This window comes from Channa argus, chromosome 16 (genome assembly GCF_033026475.1).
Source record: "Channa argus isolate prfri chromosome 16, Channa argus male v1.0, whole genome shotgun sequence".
NCBI lineage: Eukaryota > Metazoa > Chordata > Actinopteri > Anabantiformes > Channidae > Channa > Channa argus.
Window position 1 is genome coordinate 10,696,054 of NC_090212.1, and position 18,239 is coordinate 10,714,292.

At 36.1% G+C, this 18,239-nt stretch overlaps 2 protein-coding genes across 4 annotated transcripts; one reads left to right on the forward strand and one right to left on the reverse strand.

Moving 5' to 3' along the window:
* Window positions 1-84: 84 nt before the first annotated feature.
* tacc3 (transforming, acidic coiled-coil containing protein 3) lies at window positions 85-6,608 on the reverse strand. 2 transcript variants are annotated; one of them, XM_067479846.1, is made up of 17 exons: window positions 6,485-6,608; window positions 4,451-4,616; window positions 3,974-4,101; window positions 3,839-3,885; window positions 2,647-3,751; window positions 2,474-2,516; window positions 2,226-2,280; window positions 2,010-2,068; window positions 1,784-1,914; window positions 1,562-1,646; window positions 1,322-1,450; window positions 1,169-1,236; window positions 1,050-1,093; window positions 809-969; window positions 599-705; window positions 393-513; window positions 85-297 (listed from the first exon to the last, which is right to left on the reverse strand). In XM_067479846.1, the coding sequence occupies exons 2-17, from the start codon at window positions 4,613-4,615 to the stop codon at window positions 232-234; spliced, it is 2,514 nt and encodes an 837-aa protein (XP_067335947.1). In that variant the 5' UTR covers window position 4,616; window positions 6,485-6,608; the 3' UTR covers window positions 85-231. The 2 variants fall into 2 exon arrangements, with proteins under 2 accessions (XP_067335947.1, XP_067335946.1); XM_067479845.1 differs by having other exon boundaries at window positions 2,226-2,379.
* A 538-nt stretch (window positions 6,609-7,146) lies between these two features.
* kif15 (kinesin family member 15) lies at window positions 7,147-17,686 on the forward strand. Of its 2 annotated transcripts, none has more exons than XM_067480630.1 (35): window positions 7,147-7,331; window positions 7,449-7,479; window positions 7,856-8,042; window positions 8,197-8,273; window positions 8,507-8,544; window positions 8,631-8,728; window positions 8,817-8,996; window positions 9,100-9,309; window positions 9,394-9,519; window positions 9,924-10,046; window positions 10,162-10,309; window positions 10,489-10,580; window positions 10,674-10,883; window positions 11,233-11,410; window positions 11,512-11,647; window positions 12,072-12,213; window positions 12,308-12,475; window positions 12,572-12,700; window positions 12,820-12,925; window positions 13,058-13,223; window positions 13,316-13,445; window positions 13,884-13,969; window positions 14,062-14,140; window positions 14,241-14,327; window positions 14,427-14,531; window positions 14,707-14,829; window positions 14,942-15,088; window positions 15,188-15,271; window positions 15,387-15,551; window positions 15,822-15,925; window positions 16,023-16,089; window positions 16,173-16,210; window positions 16,321-16,453; window positions 16,904-17,038; window positions 17,128-17,686. In XM_067480630.1, the coding sequence occupies exons 1-35, from the start codon at window positions 7,298-7,300 to the stop codon at window positions 17,206-17,208; spliced, it is 4,143 nt and encodes a 1,380-aa protein (XP_067336731.1). In that variant the 5' UTR covers window positions 7,147-7,297; the 3' UTR covers window positions 17,209-17,686. The 2 variants fall into 2 exon arrangements, with proteins under 2 accessions (XP_067336731.1, XP_067336732.1); XM_067480631.1 differs by having other exon boundaries at window positions 16,907-17,038.
* Window positions 17,687-18,239: the final 553 nt, after the last annotated feature.

Genomic DNA, 18,239 nt, shown 5'->3' on the forward strand with positions numbered 1-18,239 from the left:
CTAGATGACAAAATTTAACACTTTGTAAGCAAGTGCTGCCCTCCCGTGGTTAGAAATTGAAAAAGGTAACAGATGTTGGTGAAATTGTAGTTTGTGAAAGTATTCTTTATTAGTTCTATTTAGGTTTTTTACAGTATTATAAGAACACTGACAAAGACAAACATACTAAACAAGAAAATTAGCAAATGACAAATAAGAACATCTTAAAACATTCACTATTTACAGATGAGCTCAGCCCTTCTGGACTTTGGTGATAAGTTCATCACAAAGTTTAGTGAGCTCTTCAGCCTCTTTCTCCTGAAAAAGGGAAAAGAGATCAAATTAGAAACATAAATTATAACATACATTTCTCTCAAGATATCTGGAAATACACAAACCATCTTTACACTCACCTTTTGGTCCAGAGTTTTTTCCAATGATTGCACCTTCAGCTGCTCCCGGCGTAGCTGTGCTTGGAGGGCAGAAACCTCAGCCTTATATTTAGACCGCACCTCTCCAATCTCCTCATTTGCACTGCCAGTGAAGAACCAATAAACTTCAGCCACTGCTATTCTTGAAATAAATGTATGCAACTAAAACTCAGATCGGTGCATCTTACTGGGCAATTTTCTCTTCAGCGTGGGCTTTCAGGGTCTGGTAGCGCTGCTCCTCCTTTTTGATCCTTGCCAGGTAGTCTTGAGCACAAGCTTTCAGAGTCTCTTCATTCTGGAGAAAGGACCCATACAGAAAATTACAAAACTAATAAAATTCATTTGAAGTCATTTATCCATTTCTGGTTTACAACCGAAAAATGTTCATTTTTTGTAACCTTTTTGTAACCCTCAACAACATCCTTGTACTTCTCCAGTCTCTTGAAAAGCTCAGAGAAAGATCTCTCCATGGCGTTCAGGTCACTGGACACTTGATCCTTTTCCAGAAGAGCCGAATTGAGCTTCGCCTGGGCCACCTCTCTCTCCTTTTCTTGGTCAGCTGAACAGTACCAGTAGTATTAATATGCCATTACAAAGAAATCATTAAAAGTGAAATTAACATAATTTATACCAACTTACCCATCATTTTTGCAATCATGAGTTCAAATTCTGCAATTATTTTCCTGTGTTAAAGGGGGGAGAAATGTTAGAAAATGTCTTGCCACAATACAAGTAAAATTAAATGACGAACAGCTCACCTCATTTCTTGACCGTCATCAAGTAGTTTTTTATACTTTGCACTCCACTGCGCCTCTTTTTCTTTTGCCTTTAGAAAGAATATAGAGTTTATTCTAGAGTAAGTAAAGCTTAATACCCCTTTCTGCTAAAGTTAATTGTTTAATAGAACTTACGTCTGCCTGGACTTTGGTGATGGCTGCATCCATGTCTTTCTGACTGTACTTTAGCACTTCAATGATGGCATCCTCTATGTTTGCTGACTGGGGGAAAGGGGGGACGAGGCTCTCAAGGATTGGATGAGTCTAGATGATAGTTAAAGTGTAAGGAAATCAAATAAATATCGAGATGTAGCTATAAAAGGTAGAAACTACACAACCAATTTAGTCAGTGGAAGCAGTTTAAAAGTTACTTACTGACGCTACAGCATCAAATAGTTTGAAATCCTGCTTTTGAGGGACATTGGCCGCTTCTTTTTCTGCCATCTGTTGAGTTTCAATGCTGTTATGTGGTTATAAAAAACAAATAAATAAAAAAAAAAAAGTAGTCAGGGGTTACATTTTAGACAGATTTATATTTTTGTACAGCATAGCTCTTATTACTAGCAACCAGTAAATAAAAATAGAAGTAAATCAAACCGTGAAAAAAGTGACACGGGAGGGAGGACACCACTCTGAGAAGCTGGGCCTGCAGCTTTCTTTGGACTCTCTCTCAGGAGAGGATCAAATTTAAGGTACAACGACTGTTTCCTCAATGCAGATTCCTTGAACTGTTGACAAAGATAAATGAACACTTATATCAGTTTAGCTTATTTACTGGCAAGAGTTTATCTAGTTAATATTAATACATGAAATAATAACTCACACTGCTGGACCCAAACTGTTCAAGGTAGTCGATTTGTCCGTCAAAGTCACTGGCCATGACTAGAGAAAGATCAAAAGTGAACTAAAAATTACTTTTTGTTTAAATATACCACACAACCCACAAAGATTATACACGCACTTCTGAAAAACTAAATTTTCCACAGTAACCATTAAAAGAGCCATAAGGAACAAGACACAATTGTTGATGTCTACTCACACATTGTTCCAGGAATAAACTCATCATTAAATTCTGATATGTTGTCCTGCAACTTCTGCTCAGGGAGAACAAAAATGTTAGGATCCCTCTGTGGAAGTTGCTTAGCTTCAGTATGAAATTCCTTGTCATCAGAAGCAGCCTGATGTTCAGTAATCTGTCATTCAACAGCAACAACAACAACAACAGCAGCTTGTCAAAAACAAACAAATAAATGGAACATGAATGCATGACTGCACTACTTCTCTTACCATTGCAGGACTCGATTCAGGTACTGGGATGGTCTCTCCAGCACTACAGAGCAGAAACATACAAATTTACAGTTAAATAATTTGCTGCTAGAAAGTGAAATGTTCTTTGTATTAAAAAAAAAAAAAAAAAAAAAAAAAAAAAAAAAAAAAAAAAAAAACAGAACTTAATTTACCATGTTATTTCCTTTTCCTCAGAATTGTCTCTTTGCTCTGGAACAGGAGTTTCCGTGCACATAGGACTGGATTTCTGACTGGTTTTTTGTGAGTTGATTATGCTCATTTTTGTGCCAAAGGGATTGAAGTATGGATCATCAAACTTGTCCAAGTCAAATGAGTAACAACCTTTGACAACTGGTAAATCAAAGTCACTGGCATCAGACTTGACTGCAGTTTCTTTTGGTAATGTGTCAGATAGTTTGTTCTGCTCTTTAGATATTGTACCCTCTTGTGGCCTCTTGCCAAATCTCTTGGTTGGTAGTTTCTGTTTAACCTTATTGCCATCGTCAAAAGTGAACTCAAGTTTGATTGAGCCTTCCATGCTTGGGGCAACAGCTGGCTGAGGTTCCACAGCTGAAGGCTTAGCTGTAGAAGTTGATATGGCCACTGCAACTATAGACTTTAATTCAGGCTGAACTGGAAGCTCTTGGGCCATTTCATGAACATCCACAACATCTGCAACTTTATATTCCTTTCTTTGTGGCTCCGTAACAGCAGGGTTCTCATCTGGCATCTTTCTCCCAAGGATAGGGGAATTCTGGATTTTAGAGCCACCAGTTTGGAAAGGATTTATTGCATCCAGGTTGTCCAAGTCTAAGTTATATGAACCCTTCGGTGGCAAGGCAGCATCTTCAAAACTGCCTGATGCTTTATCTTGATCATCACTTAGAGACACTTTAGCGCATTGGTTTTCATCTGGGGTAGCAGTCCATGAATCTTGTTCCTCAACTGCTTGGACCTTCACCACTGTGACCACACTGCTCTCTGTGGAGCTAATGTTAATGGAGACATCAGCCAGCGAGTTCTCAACTGATGGAGTGAATGGAAGGGTCTCATCTAGTGCAGATTCCATCTTGGTAGCCTCTTCCAATATATATTCTGGTTTTATGTTTTGAGATTCAGTTTGATCTGTACCAAGGTTTTCAACAGCCGACTTTGCTGGAGAAAAGCCTATCGGGTTAGATCCTTGAAATGGGTTGATGGCATCAAGGTTGTCAAAATCCAACTGGTAGTCACCTTTGCTTTGTATCGGCATGTTATCATCAGGGTAAGATGATACTTCTAAAGAAAAAGTCAATTGCATTCGCCTTAACTTCTTAGCAGACAGAAACATTTAAATAAACAATTCTGCAATTTTTGTTAAATTACCTTGTTTAGGGTCATCAGGCTGCTTAGACATCTTATGTGTCAAATCACTGCAAGACAAAACAACATTTCTTTACCTAAATTTAATTATGTCATAAGAATTCAGGAGACTACTATAATATGAAAAATGCTACTTACTTTGGTTTATCCAAATTTAAAGACTCCATTGCTATTGTACACTCGTCAACACTTGTCATCTTGCTAGACTTGGTGGGAGATACAATTCTTTTAGTCACAGGGTCTCTTCTTGGAGTCTGAAAACAAACCTAGAGAAAAAGTTTGGTCAGCAGAGTAAATAAAAAAATAAATAAAAAGGATGGAGATGGATTTTTTTGTGCTTCAGTCTACCACAAAAGAGTTCTTATTTATTCTTTCCAAATATGATTTGGTTAAATGGCTAGAAGTTGGCAACAAATTGACTGAAGTTAATCAGTAATTGACTGAAGTTCATCAGTCAATTTGACATTTTATATAGACATTTCAAGTATCTCAAGTTAACAGGCACATAAAGACCAGCAGTCCTATTACTGTCAACAACACTGGGTTAAGATGATGTAACAGTTGTAGTAAATAGTTGTTTGTGCCTAAATCAACTAACAGTAGCTGATTCTGTACCTTCGTCCCTTTCGGAACAGTCTTGCTGGGCAGGTTCTCTGTTTGTCGCAGGATGGAAGGTCTCCCAGTTGGCTGATCGAGGGCAAAAATGTCGTTACTTGAGCTGCTGTTTTTTCCGCTAGGGTACACCCCACGATTCTCATCATTCACATCAACAGAAGTCATCCTGTCAAAGCAGAGAGAAACACTTTTAGTTACAGAGCTGAAATAACCTGACTCCACTCTGAGGGAGGGGCCATCATGAAAGCTGCCACCAGCTGATAAGACACTTTTGGTTGTGGGGTTTGCTAGTATGCAAAAATGACGTTCCAAGAAAAAGATGACACGAGAATCAACAGCCACATGACTGCCCATTCCCACTTCCAGTTAGATCTTTGTTGGCATATGCCTTTTTTTGGGAGATACACTCCTAGAGAGAGAAAAGCAAAAACACGAAAAATATATATATATATATATAAAGACTAACCACTAAACTCTCTGATGAAAAAAAAAAAAGGAAATATAACCAAGCTGAATATTTTAAAGTACTACTACTACTCTCCTTTCGGCTTATCCCGTGAGTTCGGGGTCGCCACAGCGGATCATTGTCCGCATGTTGATTTGGCACAGTTTTTACGCCGGATGCCCTTATTTTAAAGTAATATGTCTAAAGTAAAATTTTTTTAATGCATACCTTTAAAACAGTTGTAAAAGTTAGCGTCTTCTTGAAATAGCAAAGACGTGAGGTGAGGCCCCTTTGAAATTACTCTACTAATTTCCAGTATTTTACTTTAACTTCTTTTTATACACTCCTTCACCATTTCTGATGATGAAAGAACACTTGTATTAGCCAAATCAGCCTTATTATGATGTTAGGGTAAGTGGTAGGGTAATTGCATGTATGGGGATCTTAATTTAACCATAAACCCAAAATCATAATACACATTTAGCTAGTAGAAATGTTCTTTCACCAAGTAAAAAATATGGTAAAAAAAAAAAAAAAAAATTGTATGTATGGAATTGTATGTATAAGCAAAATGTACTGATTTTGCCAATTCCAAATAAAAGGATGCCAAGCTCACATGTGTATACCTTGGCTAAAGAATAAGTATTTATCAAAAAAGAATTTACAAGCAAATGATGTGAGGCCCCTGAGGCGTTGGCCCTGTCACAATGGCTTCAAGGAATCAGACCTTCAGTTTTCATTAACTCCAAATAATATTTGGCTATGACAGATTGTAATTATTTAAGTTCATAAGAATGCTGTGACCTAAAGTCAAGTTTGAACACAAAGATTTGAATAGCAAGTACCTCAATGTCAGCTATGACAAGCTTAAAAACTATTTTGACTAATGGTAAGTAGAAGGCTAGTTATATGCCGAGGTCATAGGTCCTATGCTTGTATAACAAGTAATTAAATTTAGGCTTTCTGAAGTGGTCCTAACAGTAAAGAGAAGGTTATTTAAACATTTTCACCAACACTTGGTTTGTGTCCATTCTGTTATATATAGTAATCTGTGTTTTTGCATGTGTGTGTATGTATATTTATGTGTACATTTTAGTGATCGACAGCTTTCTCTAATCGAGATCACGTGACTGGTGTTGTCGTTAGTTCTAGCATGTTAACCTAAGTAGGTTACGTTAACTCGTGGCTAATGACTAGTAACGCCAAGTAACGTTACATTAACTCACTATGCATTAATACATAAATTAATGTTACGTTTTCAGAAACATTACACATTGGTATCTTTTCAACTTAGTTTACTAACTAAACGACTTTTAGCTAACATTGGTTAACGTGAAAAACGTTGGTTAACGTGAAACATCGTTGATATCGCACATTAACAAAAACTAGGTTAGCCAATACTAACCTAGCTAATGCTCCTAACAGTTAGGAACTGTTAGGGAACTAGGAATTACGAACTATTCACGTAATACTAACGTTAGATGAATTCACGTAATTTGGAGGATATACAAACTCTAAATCACATTTGATGAAAACAACTTTGGGTGTCATAAAATACTATGTATTACAATCGTATATTTACTACCTACCTCAAAATAACTGATGCAACCGACAAGAAATATAACGCCAAGCCATACAACAGACTCACTGAATGCGAATGAAAGGATTTTTGAAAAACCCTCGCTGTCTCTTGGTGACAAACCGTTTGGAATTTAAAAGTCGTGAAATGGACCAATGAAATCACTAGGAACATTCAAAAGGAACTCACTTCCTGGTTTAGCAGCCAATTGCACTAAAGAGCGGATATGAGTCACTCGACGGTTGCGTCGAAGGGTTAAATTCGAAGATAAAAAAAAAAAAAGAGCAAGATAGTTATTAGTCAAATTGCATTAAACAGCAATTACAGCCGTGACAGGTCAGTCTCGTGTGTGGTTTTATAATTAATTTGCAATATATGGAACACTACCATTTCATCATGAGTAGACACTTTGGACATTGCAATATATCTACTCTACCTCAATGCAAAACTAGTCTATAAATATAGAAATGTAGGCCCTGTGTAAAGTTGTTTGATCCATACTCCATCATAATAGAAACAATAACATAAACTAAAGTCAAACGTCCATTGCACAGAAGAGGGCGCTACTGCAACAAACTTTGCATGCAAATTCGTTTTAACCTATAGAAGGGGGGGCAGCAGCGAACCCCTGCCAACCGCCAATAAACCTAAGTAGTAGAAGAAGAAGAAGCAGAAGCAGTAAAAAAAAAAAAAAAAGAAAGAAAAACTGAAAAACCCAGCCCGCCAATTTCGAAAGATGTAAACAGTGTCGTTCTTCGTCTGACTTTACTACTTGTGATCGACATGCTGTGAAAAAGTTGGTTTTACCAGGATAACTGCGAATATGTATTTGTCGGCAATGAATCCCAGTGTAAAAGGTACCGCGACCTCTAAAACTGTTGATGTTAAAGTTGTGTTAGCCTTCACTAACGTTATTTTCATTGTTTGCACAGCTTTAAACCTTAACGTTAACATTTTTTAAATTTGGTTGACAGGCTCTGGTGATTCAGCCCAGCTTGCTGCCAGGTAATGTAGCTCAATGCTTCCTTTATGTACGCTATAACGTTGCTTTTTATGCTCACAGACAACACTAAGCTAACTATGTAGTGTTACCGTCAATGTTACAGATACTGATCGAGTTACCGTTGTAGCATTTTGTCCAAACCTCTATTTATACGGTCCTGGATCAGGCCTTATATATTCAGTAGGTCATCTGTGTGTGGTTATTTTCAAATGTGGTTGTGAGCTTACAATTGAATACACGTTTTTTTTTAAAAAAGATTTTTAATTTCATTTGGAGTTTTATGTGCTTTTACTAATGCTTCACCCCATATTCTCTCCATTAGCAAAGTTTTTGTTTAGCATTAAAAAAGGTTTTTGGTTTTACTTTTTGGTCCTACAGTGGTGACAGCGATTCCATTAAAGTTTTTGTGCGAGTGCGACCTCTGACCCAAGGTACTGGGCTGACCACAGATGGAGATCAGAGTCTGTGTCTCACAGTGACCTCACCAAGCACTATCCGTCTTCTCTCAAAACCAGAACCACGAACCTTCATCTATGATCATGTCGCTGACATGAACACATCTCAGGTTGGAGGCATACATTCATTATTGGCACTCAAATGGCAGGATTTAAACTAGTTTGAGTGATTCATAATTTGATTTGTCACTGTGTGATATAACCTGTGGGAAAAGTTAGTTAGTGGTTAGTATATTTGATCTTGTATGTATTTTCTCTCAACAGGACTCTGTATTCTCTAGTGTGGCCAAGAATATTGTTGAGTCTTGCATGAATGGATACAATGGAACTATATTTGCCTAGTAAGTGGTCCATATGTTGCCTATGTAACACACACACACACACACACACATACATATATATATATATATATATATATATATATATATATATATATATATATATATATATATATATATATATATATATATATATATATATATATATATATATAAAAAATAAAAAAAACACTGGGTTGTGCTTCATGTGCAGCAGCCATTCAGTTTCTTATCAGATTCTTCTCTTGCTTCTTTAGTGGACAGACGGGCTCAGGGAAAACATTCACCATGCTTGGTGAGAATATACATATGCTGTGTACTACAAACAATATTTTTAAGCAATAGATGAATTATTGGAGCCCTTTTTTTCTCTGACACTAGGTCCATCTGAGTTGGATAATTTTACAGATGAGTTACGGGGGGTAATTCCTCGAAGTTTTGAGTACCTATTTTTTCTCATTAACAGAGAAGTGGAAAAGGTAAATGGTAACATTTCATCAATATAGAAATTTTGTAAACCAACATATCATACCTCATTTACTGATTTATTTTCCTTTCTCCCAATAGTCTTCTCAGTCCAAGAGTTTTCTTTGCAAATGTTCATTTATTGAGATATACAATGAACAAATTTATGACCTCCTGGACACCGCCTCAGCCAGTCTTTTTCTCAGGGAAAATATTAAGAAGGGTGTGTTTGTAGAGGGAGCTATGGAGAAATTTGTCAACTCAGCCGCTGAAGCGTACAAGGTAGGGATTTTCTGCCTGTTGTGAAAAAAAACTTTCTAATGCACCTTATGTTTAATACCTTTATACTATACAAAATATGTATATCTGGAACCCTTTCCTGTAGGTGTTGTCCATGGGCTGGCGTAATCGACGAGTGGCCTCCACCTCCATGAACCGCGAGTCCTCCAGATCTCACGCAGTGTTTACAATGACTTTGGAGTCCAAAGAATCTATCAATGATGTAGTGAACATCCGAATGTCTCAGCTGAACCTGGTGGATCTAGCAGGCTCTGAGCGGCAGAAAGACACACACACAGAGGGCTCTAGACTCAAGGTGACACTATGTCTCATACCAAGATAATAAATATATGTTTTATGTTGTTGCTAACAACTGCTGTCTCCGTCACATCTCTTTCAGGAGGCCAGCAGTATCAATCGTTCTCTCATGTGTCTCGGTCAGGTGATTATGGCACTGGTAGATGTGTCCAATGGTAAGAACCGCCACATCTGCTACAGGGAGTCTAAACTAACCTTTTTGTTAAGGGTGAGTAAAGTCAAAATACATACATGCTGTTTAAGTAAGATCAGGTTATGTAGCCCTCATGTGTAAACTGTTTAAGTCAACTTTCTTACAATTGTGTCGTTGTATGGATTCAGTGGCATGTGGATTATGGTGTCAATTTTTTTAATTGTTTTTATTTAAATGACGCTAATACAGCTTCTGTGTAAAAAAACATGTTTCTGTCTGCTAAAATCTTGGGATTTCATTTAGCATTGATGTTTTTTGTTTTTGTTTATTTGTTTCACAGTATAGCATTTGTTTAATGTTTTATAGTTACATTACATTCAGTGTGATAGCACTTTATAATTTCAACAACTACTGTGTTACATTTAGTAATTTTTGTTTTTATATAGTTTTTGTGTATAATATTTATATTGGTATTTCAGGACTCTCTTGGTGGGAATGCAAAGACTTACATCATAGCCAATGTACATCCTGGCTCAAAGTGTTTTGGAGAAACATTGTCCACTTTGCAGTTTGCCCAGAGAGCAAAGTTGATCAAGAATAAGGTGTCTGTCATCAAACATAACATTATATTGTATTAATACAGACTAGAGTCAACAAAGTTCTGGTTATTTAAAAAATATAAAATCTCATTCCTGTGCAATTATTCTGTTTTGCCAGGCCATAATCAATGAAGACACACAAGGAAATGTGAGGCAGTTGCAAGCTGAGGTGAAGAAGCTGAAGGAGCAGCTTGCTCAGGCACTGACTTGTCAGGCACCGGACAACCGAAGAGATGTAGCACCAGGAGGGCCTGAGCTTCCCTTGGGTAACAATATGGCAACTGAACACTCCTTTGTACTTTTAAACATTTTACAAAAAAATAACAAACTATGACCTTACATACAGTAAAAGTACATTAAGTCAGGCTAGCATGAAAATTTTGATGATTTAGGAAAAATGTTTTTTAGTTATATTGTAGAAAGGTAAATCATCTTTTTTCACCAGATCCATCCATAAAAATTCAACATGATATCTCATACAAAGCAAAGTTTATGGCTGCTGTTCGTCTGTGGAAGAGGAGGGAAGAGGAGAAGAGGGTATGGAAAATGCCATTAGCCATTAATCTTACTACTTATGTTGCTATAAGAAATAAGGCTTGGAAACTTATATTAATGTTCATATACACAAAGATGCTATTCCAGAAAGTGGCTCAGCTTGAGGAAGCCTGGACACAAAAAGAGAAATTCATCCATTCTAGTCGAATGATTGTCAGGTTTCGAGAAGACCACATCTCGCGTCTTGAGAAAAAATTAAAAGAAGGGCAAGACTTCCTGTCAGACAAAGAGTCCCGGGCTTTGATTGACCAACTGAAAGAAGAAATTAAGATCTTAAGAGATCAGGTAAAAAAAAATTAAAAATGCTACTCTCTTTGACCTACTGGTAATGACTTTATCTATGTAATCAGTATAGATACTTTGTAATATGGGCTAACCTGTAGTTCAGATGGGAAAATATAATAATTCTTTTCTGCATTTTAAAATTATGAGCAATTCAGATAATTAAAGTATTTCTTTCAACGTCTAAGATACTGTGGATTTCTTCATAGGCGTATACTCTAAAAGGAAAAGTACAGTTGTATGTTTATTTGTTTATGTATATTTCCTCTATTCAACATTTCTGCTTAACTCCAGGATGTATTGTTGTATCTCATCACTGCCCTTTTCTGTATACACACCTCTGCCAATTAAGGTTGAACATCACCCAAAAATGACTCGATATGCAGCGGAGAATTTTAACCTCAGACAGGAAAATCGTCAACTCCGTTCTCTTGAATCGGTGGTAAAAGCTGAAGAGGTTTTAGCCCAAGTTTCCGATGAGCTGGAGGAGGACTTCCAGAGGGCTGTGGAGTCAGAAAGACTCAGAGAAAGTAAGACAATTAGAACAGAGGACTGAGGAAAAGGTGTAGGAAATAAAAACATTTCTTTATCTATATAACAGTACATGTCGGTGATGTCATTTTGTTTACAGCTCCAGCAGCCTCCTCAACCCTTGAGGCTGCAGATTTGTCAGCTACAATTGAAAAGCTGAAGGCTCAGCTTCTTCAGAAACAGTCTGACTTAATAGCTGCTCTTCAGGCCTTTGAAGAATACAAAGAAGTTACCACGTAAGTAACAAATTGAATTTAAGTTTTTCTAGAACATTGTCCAGCATTAAATATAAGTTAACAAATGGATGTATCTAGTGAGTAGACTGTAAGTACAATGAGCCAGTTGGATGTAGAAGTTCATACAGTTTTATAATTGTAAAAAGAAAATCTATCTTAGTTATCTAACTTTTTTTTTCTGGTTAATTTGGAAAAGAGAAATTTCACTCTTGTGTTTTGATAGTGTTATTTTACACATTACAATGTTACTGCATATTTATGATTTCTAGTTTAAGGAAGAAGAAGGTTATACTTAGACCTCTAGAAAATCATAATTTTGTTTTGTTTTTGTTTTTCATCTTAATAATGGTTGTCATTTCCATGCAATACTTTAATAGGCTTATAAATGATGTTTTGTTGTTGTTCCTGGTGCTTTGTGTTTTAGAAAACAGATGTCTCAGCTAGAGTCTGAGAAAAGATACCTTGACAAGTCCAACAAGCATCTGGAAAACATTTTGGAAGCAACAAATACTTACAAAAAACAGGAAGTCAATGAGCTGAACAGAATTCATGTTGAAACTATAAAGGTAAAGTGATGTTGAAAATGTTATTTATTTTGGTGTGATATCAACTATAACCTTCTAATTTAATATAATGGAATTTTTTATGTTTTTATAATAGATACTCTCGACTCCTACAAAAGCATACAACTTGCGGTCCCGTCTCATACCTCTCTCCAGCCCAGAACACCTGAATGGGACTGACAACAGTGCAGCTGACATTTGGGAGGAGCAGCCTCCCTCAGATATGACTGAAATGGAATTGACCGAGGAACTACGTCAAGTGCAAGTAATTGAATGTGGACTGCATCTCAGATTCATGTATTAAATGCAAATGTAGTTAGTACCTCAGATTGTTTTATAATTTCTTAATTTTTCTTATTAGGAGCAAGCTAGTCATGCCCAGACTCAATTGAATGAGGAAGAGCTAAAAAATAGCAAGTTGTTACAGCAAATTGCAAAACTTGAAGAGCAAATTGTTGTCATAACGCAAGAGTCTCAGTGCAAGGATAAGGTAAATGACCTTTTGGAATTTTTTTCTTTAAATCTTACTGAAATTTAATCTTCTGAAAAACCTGTTGTCTTTTATCATATTATCCAGTTTGCCTAATTATTCTTGTACACTCGATGCAGCTGCTTTCTACAGAGAAGGCAAACAGGAGCAGAGATCAGCTTAACCTCCAAGAAACTATCAATGAGCTACAACAAAGCCTGCAATCTGAACAGCAAGCTGCAAAAAGTAAAGTTCAGATATTTCAACTATGCTGGAATCTCCTGTTTTCCTGCCTGAACATTTGCTGCATTTGAAGTGTTGTCAGATAGAGGTGGGTTTAGGCTGCCAAAGTGACAACTTTTCTTTTCCCCTCTTCAGTTCTGAGATGTGAGATCTGTGATCTGCGTCTGGTGCTGCAATCATCTGACAAAGAGCTGGCCATTGTTAAGAAAGAACTCAAAGACTGCCAGAGCGAGCAGCAGAGAGAGATCGACCAGCTCTCCAGCACCCTAATTAATACACAGCTCCAACTTGACAAAGTCCAGTAAGAGCAAGTCTTACATATACCATACTCTGCATTTGACTGCTCACTCTCTGATTGATAATGGGCTAACATCTACCATGGCTTCACTCTAGGCTAGAGTGGGAGCAGCTTCTGGAACAGCATCGGACACTGCAGGATTCATTTGACCAATTGCAAGCTGAGGCCAAGTTTGAGGCTGATCATGCAGGACAGCAGATTGATGACTTGAAGGCACAGCTTGCAGTTAGTGAACTCATAAATTCATTATAAACATTTGAATCCTCCAATCCTCCAATGGTGAATAGGCCTTTAGCCATGGCCAGGGTTCTATCTAAAGTATTGGAAAATACTGGAAAACATTAAAACAGTATATTACCACTGATAATCAGTTTGGTTTTAAATAAAAACATCCATCCATTATCTGTCACCACTTATTTTACTTGGGTTCCGGGGGGGCAGGAGCCTATCCCAGCTGTCATCAGGCGAGAGGAGGGGTACACTGGACAGGTTGCCAGTCTATCGCAGGGCCACTGACAGATAACCATTCGCACTCACATTCACACATACGGGCAATTTTAGATTCCCCAATTAACCTAAAGGCATGTTTTTGGACTGTGGGAGGATTAATTCTATTGATGATAAAAACAAAAATGATAATAAGTCTCTCTGTCTCTGTTGTAGGAATTGAATAATTGTCTGCAAACTGAACAAGAGCGCACAAGGTCCCTGATTTCACAGTTAAAGGAAAACAAAGAAACTACATCAAAGTGAGTTTTGCAAAGTCTTTTTTTTTTTACCACTTTGCATTATTTAAAATATTTCTTATATTAACACGAGCATCCGTGGTGTATGGCTTTAGAGAACTCATTGAAACCCTGGAGCAAAATGCAAAGTTCAGAAAACACATTTCAGACCTGACTGCACAAAATCAACAACAGGTCAGTCCTTAATAGTAGTACGAACATCTACAGATTATAAATATTTGGCAACAATAATTTTTAGCTTGGTGTCTAAACCTGGCTGTCTCATTGTTTATAGGTGTCTAGAGTTGTTGATCTTGAGCAAAATTTAACCTCTACCAATGAAATGAAAAAGAGCCTGGAGCAGAAGATTGAGCAGGACAAAGTAAGGCTGACTGAAAAATTCTCGTTCATATTTTATTTTTAAATTTTATGAATTTAATTTTTGTATAAATTATTCTCAATCTGCCTGTGTATTTGACAGGATGTTGTTCTAGATCTGATTAACCAAATTAGAGGCCTCCGCAGTGAGCTGAGCCAAAAGGAACAGAACCATACCCACCTGTCTGGAGAGATCAAAGACATCACAGTACTTTACCTACCCTCCTCTATTTTTTTTTGTCTTAACTAACCTCATTCCTTGCTGACGTACTTACCTATTTCTTTTATTCTACACTCTCTATTTTTCAAAAGATAGATAGATGTCTTTTTCTCATAATTGAACTATTATTATTTTTATTTTTATTATTTCATTTATCTTCCAGGTCAAGTACAATGCTACCTGCCTTGAAAGGGAGACAATCAGGGAGCAAAATTCTGAGATGCAGATACAAATCTGTGACCTGAAAGAAACATTAGACAGGAGGGTAGCATCCAACAAGATAGAGGTAAAATTGATTCTAGTAACACCTGTGCCCATATATATTTTTGGACTTTTTAGAGATTAACTAAAGTTAATTGATTTGTATGAGTCCTTTTTTAATGTGTGCCTGTCTTTAGGTTGAAGTTTTGCAAGAGGAGCTTGCTTATGCCACTGAGGAAGTTGAGAGACTCACTAAAGTCTTAGATGAGCAGAATAGTCTCCTCAAAGCATCTCAAGAGCAAATGGCCCAGAAAGACACAATGATACAGAATCTGCAGCAGAAGGTGTTTTTTTTTTTTTTTTTTTTTTTTTATTTCAATTTAGAACAAACAAATAATAAGGACCTAATGAAATGACAAATTGTTAAAACAATTTTGTATTAGGTGCATAAACAGCAAGAAGCTCCTGAGAAAGCAATCAGAAATGGAAGTTTTGAAGTCACAGTCACCCCTAAATTGCTACCTCGGGTAAAACTGTTATTCTTTAAATATGAGGCATGAAGCATGTTTGACTTATTTTTTAATTTGCAATCAGAAATTCTACAAATACTGAAATATCTTTTTAATTCCTTTGTTTCTCAAGACACCTCGTACTCCAGGAAGCTTCAGCAGGGACCTTACCCAGGTGCTGGAGAGCCAAGAGAGGGAGCTGGAGAATCGACGTTCTTCGATGATGACCATGGAGGTTCTTTTAACAGAGCTAAATGCTGAGAGGGCGGCCAAGAATGAAGAGATCCAAAGGCTTAAGGTACTTTTTATTTCTGAGCTAAAGTTGAATGAACCTTTTGATTATTCAAGATTAGAATAAATGTTAGCAGAGTCCTCTACTCTAGTGTCCTTGTGTTTTACTTACAGTAAAAGCTGTAAATAGCTTTATATTTAAATTGCTGCTTTTAAAATGTATTTGTTAATGCTTTGCATTTTTTAATAAATGCAGTTACATAAGTTTAAAATGATGTAACAACTTGATCGACTTTGAATTCTATCAATATTGATATTCTGTATCACCTGTCCTAAGACGCAACTGACTGAAAAAGAGATGGTCCGAATGGAAATCCAGAGTTTGCTCGACAAGTTTTACATCAAACAGAGCCACCCAACACAAAATGGAAATAATAATGGGTTGAGTTGATTCATCCAGTCCTTTGGCCATCTATTGTCATAAAATACATCAGATCGTCCATTGTTAATGTAAAATGTATTCTCTTCTCATTTTTAGTGAGGAGCTGAATGATACAGTCAATCAGTCCATTTTAAATGAGCTACAGGAGGAGAAAGCAGAAAAGGTTTGTATTTGTTAATCTGTTGACTTTATTTTTTGATTTGAATGAGTAATTTATTCATGCCTTCCTCTGTCATTCATTAACAGAACAAACTAATGCAGAAGCTGTCTGATACTCAAAACAAGTGAGCACTTTATGATGTCATTTTGTCATGTGAACCAGTGTTGTTATTTTAGACTTTCCTTATTTATACTTTGCATTGGACAAGCAGCTCTTTTTTTTTCTATGGACTAGACTGCAGGCACAAGAATCTATGTTGGCTCAATCTCAGACCTGCGTTCAGAAGCTGACCACTGAACTGAGAAACCGCTGTTTCGAGTTGAGGGATCTGAGCCAAAGGATACAGGAGGAGGACAAACTACTTCAGGTGATTGTCAATGTAGATGTAAAATTTCAGTGTTTTCAAATCAAGGTACTGTATACCAATTACACATGGTGGTTAAAGGCTTAAATAATTTGGCATCATTTTTTATTAAACAACAAAAAGTGAACAAATAACAATTCAAAGAAACACAAAATGTGACTTTAGAGTCAGAGATAAGAGAAAACATTAAAAACATTAAAAAATGAGTCTTGGAGACATAAAGACAAAAGGACCTTGATATTTAATGGTTAATAGGTATGTATAACAGGATATTTATAATTATTTATGGATCTGGTAAAAAAAAAATGATTTAAGATCAGAATAAATTTATTTCTATGCTCTTTTTAAAATCTGGATTGTTCATTCATATTCAAAATGATTGTACTGGAGGAAACATGCACAAGGACTACAAGGTCATGTGTAGCAGATTCTACTGATATATTTTCTGTCTAGCAGGAAAATGAGGTTCTCCGTAAGCAGAACCTTAAGCTGTCGGAGGAGAATGGAAAACTGGTGGGACATAAGAACCACAAACAAAAGATTGAATATCTGGTGAAGCTGAAAATGGACAACACCAAACTTCAAGAGGTAAATAATGTTTCAACTATCATTAAATTAATATGTTTTGGTTAGTATTGTGAGTAACTCACCTTTTATTCATTACTTTTGTTTTAAAGGAAAATGAAAAGCTCAGAACAGAGATTAACTTAATGCGAGACAGCATTGGATGTCCTTTACTGGAGACGACTAATACTTGATTTTTAGCTGTTTGATTGGAGGTGAATTTGAATCAATCTTCCCCAGAAAAGTGTTTTCTATTTTTATTTTTATTGTTGTTTTTCTAATTTTATTGATTTTTGGTCCAGTTTTAAAAGGTTTTAAGTACAAAGACATTGTGATTAATGTTTTTTGTTCTTTTTTTTTTTTCAATCGGCATTGGACAAAAATTATTTTACTGTATTTTACTGTTACACCAGTATGCATACTGTGCCTTTTACATTGAACTGCTGTTGCAGCAGCATTTATTTTTTTGACTTTGTTGCTTTGGTTGTACAGTAGTCTACCTAGTTATATATTTCTCTAAAGAGGTAAATTAATATGATGCTGAATAACATTAACAACATGTGAAAACTTTATTAAACTATATTTTTTAGATAACTTCTGGTGTTCTGATTGTAAAGCCAATGATACCTTTTTTTTTTTTATACTGTAATAAAATATATTTTTCTGCCTCTACTTAATGCATGTCATATGTTTATTTTATCCCTGTATAGTTTTAAAAACAAAAATGAATAGATAATATAAAACCCCATTTTATTCAGGGCTGAAGACAAATATTACTGTTATTATAGATTACGCTGCTGGTGAATTTTTCCATTAACTGATTTGTTTTTACTGTTGTTATGAAATGTTTGAATCGATCTGACCATCTTAGAAGCATAAAATGCCATAAAAGAAATGTTGATATCTGATTGTAAATTTTCCAAACATGAGCTAATATTTAGATTGAATATCCAATTAAATATAAGGATCCTAAATAAATAATAAAAACATCTGTCCAAATTACAAAAATGTTTAATTTACATGTATATAGTGGTTAATCCATCCATCCAGAAAGACCAGCAGCCGGTGGAGATTCGAATCGGGAACTTCTAGCTGTGATAGATAAATAGATATAGACATAAATCGATCGATATATATAGATAGATAGAGATAGATAGATAGAGAGAGATATATAGATAGATAGAGATAGATAGATATAGAGAGATAGATAGATATAGAGAGATAG

Bases quoted from the DNA above. Each gene is read 5' to 3' on its own strand.
- tacc3 (XM_067479845.1), bottom strand. From the start codon at position 4,615: ATGACTTCTGTTGATGTGAATGATGAGAATCGTGGGGTGTACCCTAGC. The intron at 3,886-3,973 runs GTAAGTAGCATT...TTTGTCTTGCAG, and splicing joins TTAAATTTGGATAAACCAAA to TGATTTGACACATAAGATGT. The intron at 1,915-2,009 runs GTGAGTTATTAT...CTTTGTCAACAG, and splicing joins AACAGTTTGGGTCCAGCAGT to TTCAAGGAATCTGCATTGAG.
- kif15 (XM_067480630.1), top strand. From the start codon at position 7,298: ATGTATTTGTCGGCAATGAATCCCAGTGTAAAAG. The intron at 11,411-11,511 runs GTAAGACAATTA...TTTTGTTTACAG, and splicing joins GTCAGAAAGACTCAGAGAAA to CTCCAGCAGCCTCCTCAACC. The intron at 13,970-14,061 runs GTGAGTTTTGCA...GTATGGCTTTAG, and splicing joins AACAAAGAAACTACATCAAA to AGAACTCATTGAAACCCTGG.